The sequence below is a fragment of the Geotrypetes seraphini genome, chromosome 8, assembly GCF_902459505.1.
Source record: "Geotrypetes seraphini chromosome 8, aGeoSer1.1, whole genome shotgun sequence".
Classification (NCBI taxonomy): domain Eukaryota; kingdom Metazoa; phylum Chordata; class Amphibia; order Gymnophiona; family Dermophiidae; genus Geotrypetes; species Geotrypetes seraphini.
In genome coordinates, this window is record NC_047091.1 from 78,919,124 (window position 1) to 78,941,802 (window position 22,679).

The 22,679-nt window shown below is 44.7% G+C and overlaps 1 protein-coding gene across 4 annotated transcripts in view; it reads right to left on the reverse strand.

Moving 5' to 3' along the window:
- TRPT1 (tRNA phosphotransferase 1) overlaps positions 1–22,171 on the reverse strand; it is a 40,224-nt gene extending 18,053 nt beyond the window's left edge. For all 4 annotated transcript variants that reach the window (XR_004540285.1, XR_004540286.1, XM_033954018.1 and 1 more), the window contains exons 1-4: positions 22,025–22,171; positions 14,331–14,468; positions 13,696–13,777; positions 4,259–4,428 (exon numbers count right to left, since the gene is read on the reverse strand). Coding sequence is in view for 2 of the 4 variants with exons in the window: in XM_033954018.1 (XP_033809909.1) it covers positions 4,259–4,428; positions 13,696–13,777; positions 14,331–14,435 (357 nt within the window). In the remaining 2 variants the exon portion in view is untranslated. The remainder of the gene's footprint in view (positions 1–4,258; positions 4,429–13,695; positions 13,778–14,330; positions 14,469–22,024) is intronic.
- Between the last annotated feature and the right edge of the window lie 508 nt (positions 22,172–22,679).

Here is a 22,679-nt window from a genome sequence, read left to right on the forward strand (position 1 = left end):
TTAAGATGAGAGTAATGGAACACAAGAGCAGAATACACACAGCAGTGATGACTGCTCCCCTTGTACAACACTGCTTGGATTATAAACATGCCTTTGAGGACCTGAGGTGGTTTATCATTGAATTAATTCCCAAGACATAAAGGGGACAAAAAAAGGTCACATACAACTATGTGAACAATACTACCCTGAGGTTGTTGGTTCAAACCCACACTGCTCCTTGTGACCCTGGGCAAGTCATTTAATCCTCCCGTTGCTCCAGGTGCATTAGATAGATTGTGAGCCCGCTGGGACAGACAGGAAAAAATGCTTGAGTACCTAAATAAATTCATGTAAACCGTTCTGAGCTCCCCTGGGAGAACGGTATAGAAAACTGAATAAATAAAATTACTGGATTTTTGAATTTGATAGTTATGTCTTTTCTGCGTTTCTTTGTCTAAAGGATTAAATGACTGTACTGAGTGGAATACTATCATTTAATAGCATTTGTAATTTTTTAGTAATGGGCTGTTAAAATAAAGGTTTTTTTATACATGTATGATGTCACCGGCAGGAAGTATTGATAAGCAGAAGCAGGGTAGTCCCTCCATTCAAACAGATGTCACAGGAAGCGATTGTGTAAGTTAGTGCCAGATATTGGTGGAGGTTATACTTTTTGGGTGAATGTAATTAATTTTTGATGGGTTCCTAAAGAAGGGGGTTTTCCCAAAACCGAGCTCTGTAGAACCAAATTGATCTGGGATTGATTGAAGATGAAAAATATTTTTTTTAGTGAGACAGGTACATTTATTTTTCATGTGCTTCCATTTTGATGTTTTTGTAGCGACTCCCTTTGGGACACACTATTGAACTTTATATTTATCAATGAAACACTTAATTTCACAATTTGTTCATTCACATGAGTGTGTGCTCTATTTTGGATATTATTGAATACTAGTCTTATAGCCCGTTACATTAACGGGTGCTAGAATATGTGTGTGTGTGTCTCTCTTTATTTCTTTCTCTCTCTCCTTAGCCGCTTTCTTTCTTTCTGTCTTTCTTTTTCCTTGGCTGTCCATCACCACCCCTTGCCTGCTCCCCCTGTCCATTCTCCCTTCCTTTTATCTCCCCTGTGTCCACCACCACCCCTTCACAGCTCTCCTTATGCAGCAGCAGCCCTTCTCCCTTTGTTTTACCTCCCCCCTGTCCAGCAGCACCTTCCTTCTCCCCCTGCCCAGCAGTAGGCGTCCCTTCCTTTTTCTCCCCCCTCCTCCTTCTTATCCCTATGATACACTTACCTTGCTTTGCCCCTGATCAGAGGTTCCCGACAGCCGCCCAGTTGCACCCATTGGAAAAGTTCCCTCTGCGGCATCCCGCACCCCTCCTGACGCGACTCCTGCTGTCTTTCTTTCTGTCTGTCTCTGTCCCTGGCCCCCTTTGTCTGTTTGTCTTTCTGTATATCTCCCTGCCCCTGTGTCTTTCTTCTTTTCTTTCTGTCTCCCTTCCTCCCTTTGTCTGTCTGTCCGAAGCAGCATTCCCTCCCTCTCCATTTCCCTCCCCCCACACCAGTTCCCTGTGCACCTGGCCCTGTGACTTTCTTCTTTTCTTTCTGTCTCCCTTCTTCCCTCTGTCTGTCTGTCCAAAGCAGCATTCCCTCCCCCTCCATTTCCCTCCCCCACCAGTTCCCTGTGCACCTGCCCCTATCTTTCTTCGTCTCCCTTCCTCCCTCTGTTTGTCTGTCCAAAGCAGCATTCCCTCCCCCTTCCATTTCCCTCCCCCCCACACCAGTTCCTTGTGCAGCAGCATTAGCGTTTCCTCTACCCCCTTTCCCTTCCCACAGTCACGACTACAAACGCGGCCCCGAGTCCTTTGCCGCCCCCCCCTTCCCTTCCCGCGGGCCCGACTACACATGGCGATTCAAGCAGCGTGTGCAGCAGTCTTCACACGCTGCTTCGGGTCCTTCTACTGCCCTGATTTACTCTGGCAAGTCCGGAGCAAATCAGGGCAGTAGAAGGGCCCGAAGCAGCGTGTGAAGACTGCTGCACACGCTGCTTAAATCGCCAGTCGGGCCCGCGGGAAGGGAAGGGGGGGCGGCAAATGACTCGGGTCCCGGACAGCGGAAAGTTGCTGGGCTCCTCAGTGGGGGCGCTGAGCAGCCGCGATCCCTCTCCTCCCAGACCCCCCCCACCCCCCGCTGGAGGAACGGAGATCGGCGGCTACAGCCGCTGGCTTCGGCGTCTTCTATCCACTGCGGCCAACCCTAGCGGAAACAGGAAGTAGTCAGAGAGGGCGGGCCGCAGTGGACAGAAGACAGCAAAGCCAGCTTTAGCGCGATGCAGCGCTTTTCTCTTCATTTAAAAGCGGGTGAGCCGGCGAGAAGGAGGAGGTGGTGGTTTTGGCAGTGAGTGAGGGAGGGAGGGCGGGAGGGAGGGGGGAGTAATATGTCTTAAGAGACATTACTTGCTTTCTTCAGAGTGAGGTAATCCTATGTCAATTGTTGCCACTCAAGCTTTTTATTTTGGCATTTATATATTGTTATTTTTGGCACCAATTTTACTCAATTACATAAATGCTTGAGCACCTGAACGTAAAACCACCTAGATAACCTTTATTGATAAGGTAGTATACTTGTAAATAATTATTTTAAAATATGAATTAGTTTATAATCTAATCTAATCTAATCTTCTATTTGTGTGTCACTCATACCTATACAGGCTCAAAGCGACAAGGAGAGAGGGGAGAGAGAGGAGGAGAGGATACAGGAGGTTAGGTGTCGAACAGGAGGGTTTTCTGTTTTCTTCGGAAGAAGATGTGGCTAGGTTCAGTTCTGGTCGTTTCTGTAAGGCCTTTCCAAGTTTTTATTCCTAGAAAGGTAAGCATGGAGTAGCAGGATAATTCATATTTTTGATTAATTATTTACGAGTATACCAAATATTTTCATGTCTTAAGATCATTCTGAGAAGTCAAACCATGAAAACTCAAAAAGAAGAACAAAGATATGGAATTTATTTATGCAACAGACCACCAGCTTCAATCCCTAACTCGTCTGAAGTACAGAAACTACTCACCATCCAGGACCAGAGAATCAGGTTGTTTTGGAGACCAATCACTATGGACTAAAGAAGTAGACTCAATCAGAAGTGGGTCCACAGCCCTTTCTATCAATGGGCCTTAAAAGGTAGCCTGCAGAAGCTGTTTCCTCCCATTGCTGCTGCCCTTATGGCCTTCGTCATGTTTCATGTATATGTTTATTAGACTATAAACTGCTCAGTCCTGCATCAGTAGCAGCGGTATAGTAAATGGTGAACAAATAAATACAACAGAGGACGGCTCTAGGTCCAGTTGAATATCATGCCCTCAGTTCATATAGCATCTGGATTTTGCCCTGAATAATAACCTTCCTCCCCATTTTCTCTGAGAGGAATATACCAGTTATTTCCTCTTCATATCGGGAAGGATCTTTAGTGGTAGTTTTGAATATCATTTCAAAAGTTGTTCCTCAATTCAGAACTGTGCTTCTTTTCAGTCCCAAGTCACTCCTCCAGATTTGGCTTCTTCCCATTTCCAATTAGAAAGGGCTCGAGTGCTTCCCGTGCATCTGGACTGATCCAGCAGGATGATAAAGGAAGGAGAATATACGATCCCTACGAGGTCATGCCAAGGGATAGGGTCACTAGGACTTGAATGAGCGGGTCAGTAGAGTGACAGTATAATTACAATTGTACTTTAGGGGGTCAGTAGACTTAAGAGGCAAATGGTGTGGGCAGACTTGATGGACTATAGCTCTTATCTGGCCGTCATCTTTCTATGTTTCTATGAGAAAGTTGATCTTAGTGTCAATTTTCTTCCCTTGAATCCTGCTAGACAAATCCAGAACTCACAGGAAGTCTATGGCTACAGAGGACTAGCGCCTTCAAAAATTCCTCAGATCATATTGATAGTTTTCATTCCCTCTGACCATAGAGAAATCCTATGGATTTTCTACATTGTAATTCCCCTTCTTTCTCTGATGAAGGGGGATTGGGATATATTTTCAATTTTTATAGTTGATAATTTGGGCTCCCCCATTCCGTTGCTGACATCCACATAATGGCAAGTGCTTGGCCAGTGATGATATCAGTTAAAAGTTGTGGCCCTCTATCTCCATCTGCTGGTAAGGTGGCATAAACCCATGCATCAAGACTATCCAAGGGCTAGTTCCTATACTTATTTTAAAGGTCTACATTTTCAGGCCTTAACCTTTTTCATCACAGCCTGGCATATTCAGATACAGAGAACACACCTGGATAGAATGTCCCTGATTGGCTCGTATTTGTAGTCTGCCATCGATAGGGTGTGGTCGCACAGCAAATCGCTTCTTACTGTTTGTCTCTACCACACGCAAAACATCTTCTTGCGTGTACGAGTGGAACTGTGGGTGGCAGAGCATTTCATCCAGGTACAGGAAGCCATCTGGAGAAAAAAAAAAAGGTTTAATTCCCACTGAGACTCCTTGTGACCTTAAGCATACCACTTTACCCTCCAGGTCCAAATTTAGGGCTTCTTTTATCAAGTCAAATAGTGCAGAACAGCACAGCAAATGCATCAAAGCCCATAGGGATTGAATGGGCTTCAGTGCATTTGACACATGGCACTCGCTACCGAGAATTGATAAAAGGGAAGATTAGATACTTATCCTGGTAATCTTCTTTCTAGTAGATAGGCATATCATTCCTGAACTCTTGGGTAGTCAATCCCTTTCTGTGAGATTTGTGTAAAGAGCCTCATTAGCATTTTCTTTGCTCTGCCTCCTATCACTCTGGGCTGTCCTGTATCTCCTCAGTTCGTATCAAAGCGAATGGTCAGCCCTAGAGAGGAAACATAAGAGGGAGGGGTACAGGGATACTCCCTGAGAAATAAGTCTTTTCTGCTCCCATCATATAATAGTTAATACTCAGAACATGAACCATTGAAACATATAAACGGTTAAACATATAACAAGGTGGAATGGCTAGCCACCTACCTGAGTGCCATCTGTACTAACAGTCTTACGGTTCTGAATGATACCCTTTGAATGCACTGAAATGGTTGTGTCTTCACCTATCCTTTGTCCCTACTGGATAAAGGAAAGGAGCAAGCAAACTGGACTTCCTGGCTTGTCGGAGGCAGAAAGCAGGCTAAATAACATCAGACAGGGTGGGCTTCAGGAATGATGTACCTTTCTACTAGAAAGAAGATTACCAAGGTAAGTACCTAATCTACCCTTCTAGTGCAATAGGCACATCATTCCTGAACCCTTGGAACATATCAAAACACTCTCCAGAATCTAGGGCAGGACAGATGAGCCTGCTGAAAGTATGAACGATCCAAATAGAGCCCAATTTGGCCACCACGTCCACCTTGTAAAATTTTGTGAAAGTATGGAGGGAGGATCATGTGGCCACTCTGCAAATCTCCTCAGGAGAAACTGCTGTAGCTTTCACCCAGGAGGATGGTACTTCCCTAGTGGAATGCGCCTTTAAGGATACAGGAGGTTGCTTTCCACTCCTGAAATAAGCTGAAGAAATGGCCATACAAATCCATCTTGAAATGGTCACCTTATAAGCTGGTCGACCCTTATGGGCTGTGCCTGCCAGTATGAAGAGATGATCTGACAGTTGAAACTCATTCATCATTTCCAGATAATGAAGCAGAACTCTGAACATCCAGTAGTTTCAGGACTTTGTTCCCCTTCTTGGAACCCAAGGACATGAAGGCAGGTAGCTGTACTTCTTGGTTGACATGAAAATTGGAAACTTATTTTTGCCGAAAGCATGGTACAGTGCGCAGTATCTCTCCATACTCTGATATTCTGAGAAAAGGTTCTCTGCATGAGAGAGCTTACAGTTCTGACTCCCGCTGAGCTGAAGTGACTGCCACTAAAGATGCCTGACCCAGAAGCTCATATGGAGCTTTAGCGAGTACTCACAGGACCAGATTAAGACTCCACGATGGAAAGAGGTATTGTACTGGAGGACACAAATGCAAAGCCCACTTCAGAAACCTGTCCACATCTGAGTACGAAGCTAAGGACTTCTTGTTCCCTTAAGATCTGAAGCACGAAAGACCTGCTACTTGAAACCTGAGGTAGCCCTACTGCCAGCCCTTTTTCAAGTCCCTCCTGCAGGAATGCGATGACCAAAGAAATCAAAGCTGAAAACCAATCCTCACTTTTCTGTGTGCACCAGATCCAGAAACATTTCTAGGCTTTCATATAGGCGTCTAAAGTCGACTGCTTCTTGGATCGTAAGAGAGTGACAATCACCACATCCAAATAGCCTTTTCATACCAAGGTTGAGCACTCAAGAGCCATGCCATAAGACTAAAGCGCTCCGGATCCTCCAGGGCAATTGGGCCCAACATGAGAAGTCCTGGGTGGCATGATAGACTGAGAGTCCAGTCCCTCTCCAGACAGATGAGATCTGTGTCCCATGGATGCCTCAGTCAGTCTGGCATGACTAGAACAACCAGACCTGAGTGCAACCGTATTCTTTGCAGGACTCTGCCTATCATAGGCCATGGAGAGAAGACATATAGGAGCTCTTCCCTTGGCCATAGTTGCACCACGGCATCCAAGCCATTGCTTCTTGGTTCGTATCTTCTGCTGAAGAACCACGCTATTTTCTTGTTGTCCGCCAATACCATTAAATCAAACTTCAATCATTCCCAATGGCTCACGATGCTATCGAATGTTTCTGGAGAGAGCATCCATTCCCTAGGATCTAGAGTTTTTCGGCCGAGGAAATCTGCTTGCACATTATCCACTCCTGCTACATGTGCCACCAAGAAAGCTAATAGGAGGATCTCCACCCACTAAAACAGAAGTTGGGCTGGTGTAGAGCCGCACTCTTGGTGCCCCCCTGCTGATTAACATAAGCTACTGCTGTTGCATTGTCTGAGAAAACTCACATAGCTTTGTTCTGCAGCTTGTGTCTGAACGTCTGCAACACAAGCCAGATGGCTCAGTTCCAACCAGTTGATCAACCACTTCTTCTGGGAGGGGGACCAGCATCCCTGCATTGGACACCCCTCACAATGCACTCCCCATCTATACAGACTGACATCCATAGTCAGGATTACCCATGAAAGGATGTGGAGTGGCACCCCTCGAGTCAAGGACTGAAGCTTCAGCCACTAGTTCAAACTGCGCCATGCCTTCGCTATCCAAGGTACAAGCAAACCCAACACATCCCTTTGTGGACACCAGCAGGAAAGAAGTGCCTTCTGGAGAGGACATAGGTATGCTCTTGACAAGGGGACCACATCTATAGTTACTATCATCAACCCTAGCACATGCAGGTAATGCCAAGCTGTCAGGGCCGACCTATTCCAAAACTGTGATCTGTCTCACAAGTTTCACTCTGCAAGCTTCTGGCAGAAAAATATTGTGCTCCTTCGTGTCGAACAGGATCTCTAGATACTCTGGGCATTGTGTTGGTTCCAGGTGGCTTTTCTGAAAGTGACCACTCAGTCCAGGTCTTGCAGGAGCTGAAAAACCCGCTGCATTGCTGACCTTCCTTAAGCTTCAGATGGAGCTCTTTTCAGTCAATCATCTAGATTGCATGCACCTTTATCCCCATCTTGCGGAGGTGCATTGCCACTACCACCATTACCTTGGTGAAGGTACGTGGTGCCATGGCCAGGCCAAACAGTAGGGCCGAGAACTGGAAGTTCTGCTCCAGAGCATGGAACGTAAGAATCTCCTGTGCTCTAGAAAGATGGGAATGTGCAGAGAGGCCTCTGTAAAATCCAGAAAGGCAAGAAATTTTCCTGGCACCACTGAGGCAATGACCAACTGCACTGTCTCCATGCAGAGGCAGGGCATTTTGAGAGCCGCATTGACTGACTTGAGTTCTAGAATCAGTCTCCAGTTTTCCGAGTCTCTTTTGGGCCTAAGCCCGATTCTTCGTCTGGCATGGGCTCTTTGGCCACTAGATCCAGCAGACTCTTCACTGTTCTTCAAACTTTGACTGCTTTTTCTGGTCTCCCTGCAAAAGAGTCCACAAAAAGGTCTGGGAGTGGACAAAAAAACTCGAGCTTGTACCCATCCTGAATAATCTCCAGCGGTCTTAAATGTCCATGCTCCCCAATAGGCTGCTAACCTCCCTCTGACCTTTGGAGGTTTGACTGCTGTCCTGGCATCACACCTGCTTCTTGGGAGCAGTTGTGGTGTGAGATCACAATGACTGAGGGAACTTGGCACCTCCAAATCTCTGTCTCATGCCTTGAGATGATCTCTGGACTGATGTGTTTCCCAGAGTACTGGCAGAAACTCCTAGAGCTGTGAAAAGTACCCTGACCTGACCCCCTCGGAGTTATTGATCTACTGTCAGGTAAAGACTGGTTTGCAATCCTACATGCTCGCCATGAGGTCATCTAGACCAGTATTCTTCAACCTTTTTACACCTATGGACCAACAGAAATAAAAAGAAACAATATTCTGTACAATTGTCATTTTATAAATACAAATAATACAGGGCAAGGATCAACAAACCCCTGTCTTCCCTCCCCTACACATATATCCCCTCTACTATCAAGAAAACTGAATAAGCCAAATTATTACAGAATGTTACACAGAAATATCATGCTAACAGAATACTGCAGTTACACATGACAGTGTTAGGGGAGTGCAAGTAGGGCAACTGCCCCCTGGTCAGAGAGAGCCCTAAGCCAGCTGGAAGCTAAAGAAGCACTGCCTGGGCTTTGCAGTTCCCAGTTATGTCAAACACCAGCTCTAGCAGGATACATATTTCAAATCTGATATATTCTAATCACAAGAAAGAAATAAAAATTATTTTTTCTACCTTTTGTCGTCTCTGGTTTCTGCTTTCATCGTCTTTTCACTCACTTCCATTCATCGTCTGCCCTGTCTCTTCAATCCAGCATCTGCCCCTTCCATCCACTGTCTGCCCTCTCCCTCTTCCATATGGTATCTGCCTTCTTTCTATGCCCCTCTCTCCTTTTTACATGATTCATTCTGTTCTCATCATTATTATCTCTCCTACACCAGATCTAGCATCTTTGTCCCTCTCTCCTTATTTCTCATTTGACCCCCCTACCCAACATCAATCTCTCTCTACTTTCTCATTCCTCTGTCTCTCCCCTTTCCCTCAACTGATCTTTCCATTCCATCCTAACTCCTTCCCCTCCTCTAATCTCCCTGCCAGCTGTTTCTTTCTTATTTTCCTTTCTCCCCTGTCCAGCAGTACCCCTTCTCCCTTTCCTCCTCCCCTTATCAAACAGTACCTCTCTTCCCTTCCCTATCCAGCAGTACCCCTTCCCCTACCTCCTCCCCTGTCCAGGAGTACCCCTTCTCCCTTCCCTCTCCAGAAAATGTTTCCTCTATTTAGCCTAGCAGCAGCTCTGTGTGCTTTTAACTTCGGCACACAGCTGCCCCTAAGCAGTAGTTTAGCTGCAGTTTCATGAGGCAGCCTCAGGGACTTTGGTAGGCCAGCTCACATCGCATCACATCAGTTCTTTTTAACAGTCTTTTAGAGAACCCTTAGCTAGTTATGAGATTTTAAGAATAATTCAATGAAATATTAAAATTTGATGAAGCGTTTAAGATTTAGATTAGATTAAATAAGAAGATACTAATAAGGAATTAATTTATGAATTATTAATAAAGTAATTAATTAAGTATTGTAATGAATTGATAGTTTAAATCAGGGGTGTCCAACCTTTTGGCTTCGCTGGGCTGCACTGGCCGAAAAAAAATGTTTCTGGGGCCGCACAAACACGCAAACGCTGCAGCAAGACAGAGGAAGGAGCTGGCAAGACGGTAAACACCTGGGGGCAGCAGAGGAAAACACTGCATTGCCCTCGACCGAGGCCGCACAAAATATTTCACTGGGCCACAGGTTGGACATCCCTGGTTTAAATAATGGTAGGAAGGATGGGTTCAAGCCTGTGATGTCATCAGGAGTAGAGAGAGAGAAAAAAAAACCTCTTCCTTCTCTTTGAAGAAATTACAGTATGAGATAAATTACTCCGTTTTCTGAGGCTTGTTCCCGTCAGTAATATTTGGTTTAAAAAAGTTATTCTCTACAATTTACCTTGTTCCTTCAATGGTTTTATTAAGCTTAGACAGGAACATTTTTTATGTTTTTTCCCAGCTCTAACCAGAATTTCTGACCTAGACTCGAGCCATCTGGGAACCCATACCCCCATAGGAACTAGAGGGGGCTAAGCCCAAAGCCACCACTGCCACCCTTGCCACCCTCATGTGCCATGTGGTAAGTGGAACATGGATGATCCTCGGCCCACCATCCAGCACAAATCTGGCAGAAATTTGAAGTATCTTGGCTGAGTAGTCCTCCATCCCACCTGATTTTAAGCAAAATTGAGGTGTTTTGAGGCAGATAGAGGCTTTTAATTTCAAATTGGAAAATTCAATATGGCCACCACAGCAGAGATTTTAGTGGCAAAAATGGCCTATGGGAGCTACACTGAGGGTCAAAAAAAATAGCGATGTTATGATTTTTAGAAGGTAGCAGACCCTAGCTTTAGCCCAAGAACATTCCCCCTGAAAAAAAAATTACTTTTCAGGACCCCCGGGGATTTTCTTCCCCAGGCTGTCAGTCTTGTACTCACTAGGCCATGCTTGTGCTGGGAGCTACCTGGGCTGAAACTGCAGCTAGAGAAATGGGAGAACTTCTGCCTCAAACAAGTCTTGATCTTGATTGCTTGCTTCTTCTGACTACCTCTCTGACCGGCCAGAGACCTCAACTTTCCGCGGGACCTGCACACACAGAAGAGGGAGGAAACACAGTCAGCCCTGATTTTGGTAAACAAAATAACACCACAGAGCCACTGAGCCTGCGCTCAATCCCACTGCGGACAGAACCTGGGGCGAGCCTTGCTCCCAGCGACCGGTCCATGAGCTCTCAAACTGTTAGTGCAGGCCAAGCGGGTGCACTGCAACGCAGTCTGCCCTTATCTACAGACTTCTGACCTTAGAGTGTGAGCTCTCCTGCAGCCAGTGAGGTCCCAAGCACGGAGCCTCTGCAGCCCCAACAAAAAGCCTCACGATTGGATTAAAAACAAATAAACCCTGAATTAAATAAAAAAGAAACATGCAGAACAGACAGGCTTCTATAAACTTGCATATAGAGAGACATACTGAGGACAGCCCAGAATGATGGGAGGCAGAGCAAAGAAAATGCTATTGATGCTCTCTGCACAGATCTCGCAGGAAGGGGTTGACTACCCAAGAGTTCAGGAATGATATACCTATTACGCTAGAAAATATCAGCAGCAGTGGGAGATCAATTGCTTTTACACCTAAGCAGCAACGGGACCAACCCACCAAAAACCCACAGTCCCGGTCCTGCAAAAATATGAGCTCCACCCTCCCTGCAGTTCGCTTGGAAAATCAACTGCTTTTACACCTAAGCAGCAGCAGGACCAGCCACCACTACCAAGAACCCTTTGCCCCGATCCAGCCAGGCATGTGAGCTCCTCCCTCTGCAGTCCATTGGAGAGATCAATCTACCTGCTTTTAAATATCAGCAACAGTGGGAAATCAACTGCTTTTACACCTCAGCAGCAGCGGAACTATCCGCAACTACCAAGAGCACACAGACCCGATCCAACTAAGAGTGTAAGCTCCACCTCCCCCTGCAGTCCACTAGGAAGATCAACTGTTTTTTACACCTAAGCAGCAACAGGACCAACCACCACTACCGAGAGCCCTTTGCCCTGATCCAGCCAGATAAGTAAGCTCTTCCCCCAGCATTCCGTTGGAAAAATCAATATGCTTGCTTTTAAATATTATCAGAAGTAGGAGATCAACTGCTTTTACACCTAAGCAGCACCAAGACCAGCCGCCACTATCGAGAGCTTTTGTCCCAATCCAGCCAGACGTGTATGCTCTTCACCATACAATTTGTTGGAGAGATCAATCTGCCTGCTTTTAAATATCAGCAGCATTGGGAAAACAACTGCTTTTACACCTAAGCAGCAGCGGGTCCATCCGCAACCACCAAGAACCCACAGACCCGAACCTGCCAGGAATGTGAGATCCGCCCCCCCTACAATTCGATAAGAAGATCAACTGTTTTTACACCTAAGCAGCAATAGGACCAGCCGCCACTACCGGGAACCCTTTGCCACGATCCAGCCAGACATATAAGATCTTCCCCCAGCATTCCATTGGATAGATCAATCTACCTGCTTTTAAATATCAGCAGCAGTGGGAGAACAACTGCTTTTACACCTAAGCAGCATTGGGACCAACCGCAACTACCAAGAGCCCATAGACCAGATCATGACAGGAGTGTGACCTCCACACCTCCTGCAGTCCGCTAGGAAGATCAACTGCTTTAACACCTAAGTAGCAGCAAGACCAGCTGTCTATAATAGGAGCCCTTGCCCCGATCCAACCAGGCATGTGAGCTCCTCCCCCTATATCCCGTTTAAGAGATCAATCTACCTGCTTTAAATATCAGCAGCAGTAGAAAAACAACTGCTTTTACATACAAGCAGCAGCGAGACCTACCGCAACCACCAAGAGCCCACAGACCCGATCCTGCCAGGAGTGTAAACTCCTCCCCCTGCAGTCCATTGGAGAGATCAATCTGCCTGCTTTTAAATATCAGCAGCAGTGGAGATCAACTGCTTTTACACCTAAGCAGCAACGAGACCAGCCACAACCACCGAGAGCACACAGACCCGATCCTACCAAGAGTGTGAACTCTTCCCCCCATGCAATCCGCTAAGAAGATCGACTGTCGGCTCCGGGCGGCTTTCCCGCATAGGAGAGAATCCTGCATTCACCGTGGGCCTCATCTGGGGCAGCCTCCTTGGAGCGGCTGGGGCACGGGCAGTGTGTCTGGGAGGGAATGCATGGATGGGAGAACATCGCAGGGGAGGAGACATAGGCATCCTGGGACTGTCTGCCAAGTCTCTTCCCTGAAGAAGCCCTTTCTGGAAACGTCAATCGCTCCTCCTAAACTTACTTGCTCCACTTCATCACTGACGCTGAAACCGTGGATTGAAGACAAAGTTTTATTTTATTTTTCTTTCCAGCTTATGATTTATCTTTAATCTTATCTATTGTTTTGCCTTTTGTCTTTGTTTTGTTCTATTTCTATCATTTAAATTTCTCCAGAATTCTACTGTTCAACGGCTCCCCCTTCTGCTTCTATTCCTTTCTCTCCTCTCTTCTACCTTCCAAAGTATTTAGATCAATGCTGTCTTGTTAAAATGTTTATTTTATTTTTATTTTTCCTCTAACTCTACTTTTCACTTCTCTATTACCCTCCAGGTACTTTAGTTAGATTGTGAGCCTTCGGGACAGTAAGGGAATTTTTCAAGTACCTTTCTTATTTCTAATCTTAATGTATATTTTCTGTAAACCGCTTAGAACCTAACGGATGTAGCGGTATATAAGAAATAAATTACATTACATTACAAAAGGGTCTTAGATTGCAAACCTTCTGAGGACAAGGAAATACCTACTGTATCTGAATGTGATTTAGCCTGAGTTACTACTGAAAAGGTGTGAATTAATCCAAATAACTAAACAAGGAAGACTCCTTTTTCTTGCAAGAGTTTCAGGGACTTTAAACATCTGCTTTCTTTCACTTCCTTCCCCCAATGTACTAGGCTCCAGTATTAGAGATATGCCAGGTACCCTCATGAATATACAGTACATTGATTATCCCAAGGTAATTTCCCATCATATTTATCATTACATACCTGCCCCCATCTGAAGACCAAGACTGGCTGCTCCATGGCGTAGGGCATAAGACAGTGCCTTTGACAAACGGATGTCTGGGTTCTGAAAACAGTTACAAGCTGAGATATTTACAAAACTTAAAGCAGTGAGGTTCTTGGGCCTCATGCTTGAAGTCTTCCCCTACCTTCTCATCCACTAGTAGTTTGCTAATCTGCTTTTGTCATACTAGGCCTCTCCCATTTCCCTCCCCCAAATCCAGGACTTTTTAGTGAGTACTGGAAACATCTTCCAGTGATCCATACACAGGATCCAGACATCTAAATCACAAACTGCTGAACACAAGGGAGCGTCAGAAGAGTCAACACAACTGCATTTAGCCTATATAATACATTTAATTAGCTTTCTCTCCTATTCAGACCTTCAGCCTGAGCTCTCAATAACCCTGTTTAGCACTCAAAGTCAGTGGCATAATATTGAGAATGAATGTGACTATCCAAAATTATAAAAAAAACATTCTTTATCAATTGTTAGACTGCCCTATTTGTTATATCATATTTGATAGTGACTGAGTGTAGCTCTGGCAGCCTTATTGGGCAGACCTGGTGGATCATGCGAGTCTTTATACGTTGTCAAATATTATGTTACTATACTGGACCTGCTCGTGGCGTCTCCTGGGATTCCCAACTCTTTGGTTTCTTCTTCCTCGTCCAGCTTCAGACTCACTGTGAGAATCTCTGAGCTGCTCCCCAGCAGGGTTCATTTTAAAGGTTTCTTACATTAGCACCACTTTACCCTGAAAAATCCAAGACAACATTCAGTCTCTGTGTCCTGTTAGAACTCTATACTACTTTTCCTAACCTCACATCACATTTCTCAGCAGGCCATATTTACTAATAAATTTTCCCACAAATATAAAATAGTAAAAAAATTTTTATTACCAGCCTATTGGCAGAGAAAAAAACAAACCTGCTATGTTGAAAAACCAGAAGAAACAATATACGGTAAATGTGGAAATTACATTAACGGGCTTGTTTTCAAAACACTTAGACATACAAAGTAGCCTATGGATTAATATAACTGTATCTTCTGACAAATGCAATCTCATTCACATGTTCCAGATCACTTCTAAATGTAATTCCATCAGTGGGCAAAAGAGACAGATAAGCACAAAATATTTAAAAATAAAACATAATAAAAACTTATGGACATCCCCGTAACAGTGCTACAGATTCTGCTGCAGCCCAAATCCTGGCAACAGGAAACAGGTGATTGGCAGGAGCTGCAGACAGCATTAACCATACCACCCTAATGTTGTCTTATCAGAACTATGTATTGGGCCAGTGGTTCTTCTGTCCTCTGTTGTATTCCTGCTTCTAATGTATACATGCACTTGTAGAAGGGAATGTGGGTCTGTTAAATAAACTGAGTGCCCTCGATATGGACCCCAAAGTGATGGACTAGGTCAGGAACTGATTGAATGGAAGGCAACAGATGGTAGTGGTCAATGGAGAACGCTCAGAGGAAAGGGATATTACCAGTGGTGTGCCTCAAGGTTCAGTACTTGGGCCTGTACTTTTTAACATTTTTGTAAACGATATTGCTGAAAGGCTCTCAGATAAGATTTGCCTCTTTACGGAGGCAACACCCGCGATGGTAGAGAAACGAGTAGAATTTAAACTATGCTGCCTGACATATAAATCTCTATATAGAGACATCCCTGAAAGCTTCTCCAAATTCACAAAACTATTAGGTAGAACCAGAAATCATCGAAACTCATCCTATCTTTCCCAACTCTGAAAGGAGTAAAATACAAATCATCACACTGCAAATATTTTGACTAACACACTTCCCATAAAGACTCGGACAACCTCCAATTACACCCAATTCCAAAAAAACATGAAAACATGGGTCTTTCAAGAACTCACACATTTTATTTTAAAAAAAAACTGTGACTCACCTCACAATTCTGCCCTTACTTTTCACAAACTATGCTTCCAGTAAGGCCTATTCATGATCTACTAAAAATATGTACGCATATTTACCAAATTAGCTTTTAAAAACCATTTCCCATATATAAAACATGTTTTACATGTGTAAAAGGCATATAAAAATTATCTCAGCATTCACCACCAAGAGAATCTGTTATTGCTAAGTAGCGATACCTAGGGGGAAGTTATCAATGTGGGCTACTGCTAGGGCTAGATTCACTAAGGGCACGGATCGGATCCGATCCATGAGGGATCGGATCCGATCCGTGTCCGGGGGGCTGATTCACGAATCGCCCTCATCCAAATGAGGGCGATTGGAATCACGCCCCCAACCGACTGCCAGGATCGCTCTCTAGCGATCCTGACACATTCACAGATACCTCCGGGCCCGGCAGAGCAGCAAAAAATCTTTTTTTAACTTTTTCGCAAGCCCATGGTTTTAACCCACTTTAAACCCGTGGGTTAAAACCACGGGCTCGCAGTGCGGGGAAGGGCAGGAGAGTCAGGGCGGCAGGCGAGATTTGGGACAAGAGCAGGGCAGCCAGAGCAGGAGATCAGGGCAGAGAGAAGCAGGAGATCGGGACAGACAGGAGCAGAGAGCAGGGCGGCCAGAGCATGAGAATCAGGTCAGAGAGCAGGGTTTTTACAGAAGCGACTGGTCCCGAACAGTTGCTTGTTTTTGGATCGGCGAGCCCAGTCGGTGTGCCTGCTTTTTGCTAGTGAATCGCGTTCTTCCTACTTTGCATGCTGTTTCCCCTCATTTGCATGCGCAGATCGGAATAGGATTGGAGGTGATCAGCCACAAGGTTAGTGAATCGGGTCGCAAAGGGGTCGCAAACCAATCAGTTTGTTTAGTGAATCTAGCCTTTAGTGTTTATCATTTATTATAGTTTTATATACTACCTTATTCAAAAAGACCAAGCAGTTTGCAATATAAAAATTAGTATAAAAATAAACATGCTCATAAAAGAACTACCGTATTTTTTGCACATAAGACACACTTTCCTCCCCCCCCCCCCCAAATAAGGTGGAAATAAAGGTGCGTCTTATGGAGTGAATACCACACCCCCTCCCCCCGGTAACTTTTTGTACTCCCGGCCCTTCCCCTGTTGGACGGCTGCGGCAGCAAGAGGCAGAGCGGTGAACAAGGCAGGCGTGAGAAATTGAGAATCATAAAGAAACTGGGCGGTGTTTAGGACCGTGAAAACTCCATGGACAGTGGCTTGAGTCTGGCTTCGCTTCGTGCTATAAACGCGCCGAGGCCGCACACATCCTCTACCTCCTCCCCCTCAGGGCCCATTCTAGGTACCACCGGGGGAGGGAAGACCTTCGTCGCCGCAGCTACTTGAACCAACGGGCCCTCCCCCTCAGGACCCACGCTAGGTAACACCGGTAACCCTTCACCACTGCAGTTGACTGACAGGAAAAGAAGTCAGCAAACACGGCCAAAGTACTGAGAAAACAAGTGGCTCTGGAGGCTAACAAATCCCCCACGCCGCACTCTTCTCCAACCGCCCCTTCCCCTCAGGGCCCAAACTAGGTACCGCCAGGAGAGGGAAGCCCTTCGACGCTGCAGCTGATTGAGAGAAGGATGTCAGCAACTGCGACCAATGTTGAAAAGGGACCAAATGGCTCTGGGGGCTAACAAGACAACTCCCTTACCGGTTTGTCTGAAGCCAGTGTATGGACAACAAAAACGGCCCGAGACTCCTGCTTCTGCAAGGTAATTATGTAAGGGAGACCTCCTGCGGGCACTGTGAATACCTCGCAGTCCTCAATCTTGACACATCTGCCGGGATTTAAAAAAGGTACCGGGGGGGGGGGAGGCGCCCCTGCCTGCCTGCCTGCCCTGTGTCCTGTCCCTGCCTGCCAGCCACTAGGCCTGCCTGCCCTGTCCCAGTCTACCACTAGACCACCAGAGGGGGGACAAGGTACAGAGCCTGGCAGGGATTGTGGGTTTGGGTGCAGAGCCTGGCAGGGAAAATTTGCTCAAGAATGTTTTTTTTACCTTGTTTTCCTCCTCTAAATCTAGGGTGCGTCTTATGGTCAGGTGCATCTTATTGAGTGAAAAATACGGTGCAATATAAAATAAGAAAGCACAGAACAAAACAATAAAACAATGTGTTCATTGCTTGTATACTCTTAGATTCACTTTGCTTCCCCATAACACTTATATTATCGTATCCCGTAGCAATTTTCTGTAATGCGTGTGTACTGATTATGTCGCTCGTTATTATTCCTGTAAACTGTCATGTATGTTATCGATCCTGAAAACTACTGTGTACGCTATCATTGTAACCCGCTCTAGGCTCCTGGGGAGGACGGGATATAAAACTAACCTCCTCCTTTACTAACACGTAGCACAGGTTTTAGCGCCGGCAGAGGCGGTAACTGCTCCGATGTTCATAGAATTCCTATGAGCGTCAGCGCAGTTACCGCCGCTGATGGCGCTAAAACCCGCGCTACAAATTCGTAAAGGAGGAGGTAAATAAATAAATAAAACTATATCAAAGAACGTAGCCTAACCAAAATTACATTGCATGCTCAGACATATACAACAAATGCTACTAATCAACCTGTAGCCTTTAGAAACCCTCGTATAATGTAAGAACCTTGATACTAATAACTGTAGTCTTTAAACATTCATAATCAAATGTTGGAACCATTCATCTATACAAGTCACGGCTATGTAACATACAAATTCATCCTGGTTTCCACACTGTATATACCGGTACCTATTACTGCAGCAAAACCCCCATGACAAAATATCCTTAAAAGACACCAAAATATAAGTTGGGCGTGCCCTAGGACATTGCAGGAAAGTTGACTCCCTAGACTCCACCAAAAATATATAAACCTCAAATCTAAATTTTTAAGATAAGGAGCACCCTCAGGGTGAGTTTGAAAGCTTTAAAGAGCGACTCAAAGAGCAGCTCTAGTGCTTAGAATAGCAAAGCCAGCAAACACTGAGCAGAGATTACCACTCACTGCCAGCCGTACACCATCATCTGGGTGCTCCTGGGTGCTTTAAAGTGTGCTCAGTGTTTGCTGGCTTTGCTATTCTAAGCACTAGGGCTGCTCTTTGAGTTGCTCTTTAAAGCTTTTAAACTCACGCTGAGGGTGCTCCTTATCTTAAAAATTTAGATTTGAGGGTTGTATATTTTTGGTGGAGTCTAGGGAGTCAACTTTCCTGCAATGTCCTAGGGCACGCCCAACTTATATTTTGGTATACCTATTACTGCAACATTGTTCTCCTCTTCTATTAAACTGCGCTAGCAGTTTTTAGCGCAGAGAGCCACGCTGAATGGCCTGTGCTGCTCCCGAAGCTCATAGGAACTCAGTGAGCGTCGGAAGCAGCGTGGGTCATTCAGCGTGACTGCTAGCGCAGTTTAATAGAAGAGGCCCTGTATCTTATTATTATATAACAAATCTACCTCTTTTCAATCCAAAACTTCTATTTTCCACATTATATCTCCTAAGTTGTTTACACAATGTATCTACTTCTATGTAATAGAATTCTTCTTAAATGAACCCACCTTGGACTCACCTGGCGAGGATTTGGCAGGTTATAAGAACATATATAACTTAACTTTTTGTTCTTATTTGGAAGATTACTATTTTAGGGTACCTGCTAGCAGTTGTTTCTCAAACTCACACCAGTTCCTTACTGTGTTTCACAGGATTTTATGTTGGCTCCAGTTCTTTTCAATATTTATCTTGACCCTTTGGTTACTTTAATATAACCCTGGGGTTTTAGTCCATATACAGATTTCAGTTTCTCATAATTTTATTTCCAAATTTACTTTACACAATTTGGTTAGCTGCCTTTCAAGCAAATGAATATGAAAGCACTGTATAATACATACGAGAAAAACACACACACAACAGAAAGAGCAGAACCAGTCCCAGAGTAGCAGCCACTCTCAGAGTTCAAAGCTCAAAAGGATGTTGAAAAGAAAGTCTTCATCCCTACCTTAAACTGCACTGATTGCAGATAATATTCTTATTTTGGCTTCTTTTCACTCTTCTTTAGACTTCTTGTCCCTCAAGAGTGATGCGGATTGGCTTTCATCTCAGACTGGTTCCAAATCTATTTACGATTCAAGTCAAGCACCAGTACCCTTGCTTTCTCCTTCCATTCTCAGTGATCTTATTATTGTATACTTGTACTTCTGATTTAAGGATTCTATTCAGATGCCTTACTCTCCCCCAAGATTTCTGAAGTAGTTAGAAACTCCTTTGGCACTCTTTACAAGACTTACTCCATTAAATATTTGCTGGACATGAAGGATCTTAAATTACTAATCCATACCCTGGTTCTGACTCTGATCAATTACTTTAATTCTGAAATAAATGACTCCCCTCATCTGCATTCAAATGCTTTCAGCTGATTCAAAGTATAACTGTGAAACTGCTGTCTGTCATGTTTCCCTTTTACTTGCTAATCAGTACTGAATCTCTGTTGGTTATGGAATTAAAATTCAAAATTCTCATATTAAATCATGGTGCCTTGCGTATTAAAATACTTCATTCTTTTGGCTGCTTGATCCCTTATGCGCCTTGTCTGATGCCTTTGATCCTTTCGGGCTAATCTTCTTTCCATTCTGCTGCCTTCCAAGATTCACACTGAATGCACTGGACCTATTTTTGCTTTCTTAGACCCTTCACTATTGAATACCTTGCTGTTCTACTTATGACAGGAGCATGCTTTTGCAAATTTAAGGTGGTGATGAAGACTTTTTTTCCAACAGTCTTTCAGCATTGAGCTCTGAGGGTGGCTGCAACTCTATGAATGGTTCTTCTCTTTCTGTGTGTTATGTGCTTATTTGTTTTTCTCTTTCATTGCCTTTATGCACTGCTTCCATGTTTATTTGCTCAAAGGGCAGCTAATCAGACCATATAAAGTAAATTTATAAATAAAATGATAAAATATGCAATTGGAGTCTCTCTTCTGATTCATCAAGTATCACCATTTCTCTAACTCAAATGCATTGTTAGATACGTTGTTTTATTTTGTCTTTGTGATGGAGAGGGGCAAAGCCAGTTCTGAGGGAACAGAAACAGAGACAACAATGGCAGATAAAGTCCACAAGGCCTATCCGGTCTGCCCATTCATTACATTAGTGATTTCTATTCCGCCTTTACCTTGAAGTTCAAGGCGGGATTACATAAGAGTTGTTATGATAATAGGAAGAAACATATTGTTAAGATATTAAAAAGTACTTAGGAAGAGTTTGAGCATTTTCTAATTTGTTAAGGAGTAGTTCGTAATTGCAGGAAGAGTTCCGAGCCTGTTTGATTGTGTTATATTGGTTTTATGTATTTTTTGAAGAGTAGGTTTTTTGTTTCTTTTTTGAAGGTTTTGTAATCTGTGGTTGACGTCAGCAGATTGGTGAGCTGTCGGTCCAGTTTCGCTGCTCTGGTGGCCAGTAGGTTATCATACATTTTTCTTCTTTTGACATTTTTGATTGGTGGGTGTGTGAAAATTGTATGAGTTCTCCTGTGTCTGGTTGAGGTGGTTTGGGTTAGTCGATTGTTCCAGTAGGTAGGGCTGTCTCCGTTTATAGCTTTGAAATGAAGGCAGTGGAATTTGAAGTGTACTCTGGCTTGTATTGGGAGCCAATGTGATTCGTGGTATGCTTGTGATACGGTCATATTTCTTCAGTGATTAGATAAGTCTTAGGGCTGTGTTTTGTATTGTTTGAAGTTGTTTTATCGTGGTTGCGGGGCAGGGGAGATATAGTATGTTGCATGTTAAATGTAACATGCACCATCTATCCAATTTACTCCTGAGTCTCCCCCCTTTCACCTTATTCTAATGTCCTTCATTCCAGAACTTCCTTTTAACTGAAGGATGCCTCGCTCCTGTGCATTTATGTCAGAGGTATTCAATCATCCCCTTGTGCCTTTCTTCCCAAATATACATATTAAGATCTTTAAGTCTATTCCCAAATGCTTTAAGATCAAGACTATGAGCCATTTCTGGAGGGACTCCATCTTATTTACAGCTTTATTTAAGGTATAGTCTCCAAAACTGTACAGAGTAAATGAAGTTTCATCAAAAGCTAACACAAAGGCCATATATCAGTAAAAATATAAAGCCAAGGGAGAGGGCCAATATGAAAGGAACCAAACTGGCAAGCTACAAGGAGCTTTGCTCAACAACAGCAAATACTGTCATTTTTTTTTCCACGGGAAAGAGTGGACGATCCCTGTCAAAAGCTCCTGAAGGGGGGGGGGGGTGGACGCAAAAAAGGTGCTACAGGAGTATTCAAAGGCAGATTAAATCACACTCATTTGACTGCCCCTTCTTTCTCCTACTCTCCCTCGTCCTCAAGCTCCCCACCCCCCCGCGTCCTACCTGCAGACTTCTCTAAAGTCGCCCAGACCCGGAGCTTTTCTTCTCCGACGCCCCCACGCTCTGGTATTACTTTCGTCTCTCTACTACTTTAGGGCAGGTCGCAGCTGAGGGGAGGAAGTTACGTCATAGAGGGGCGGAAGAGATCGACAGAGATTGGATCGGATTTCGGAAGGGATCGGAGAAACGCCTGACTTAAGGGAATGGGTTTCACGTGGGTTTTCTCTCTCTTCTCTCCCTTCCTTTGGAGAAGTTAATGCATTAGGCTGGCTTCGACCTCGCTGACGTCCTCGTGTTGAGGATGTTCGAGAGCTGCCTGGAGAAAAGGCCGCTGGACCGTCTTTGGAAATTCCTAAGGAGAGACGGGGTAAAACGCGGACCTCACGGATCTGAACCGCGCGCCCTTAGCGGGATCCGTGAGGTCCGAGGGAGTTAAAACGAGGATCTCTGCGGTCAAGATCCGCAGCCGGCAAAGGTAGAAGTTTAAAAGAGGATCTAGCGGACCCCGCAGAACTAAAAGCGCAGGGCCTTAAAAAGAGAACAGCCTTGGCGTGGGGTCCGCAAGGATCCTCGTTTTTTTTTTAAACTCCTGCGGACCTCATGGATCCTACAGCTGGAGGGCCCAAAACCAGGACCCCTTGTCATCAGGGTTGCAGGT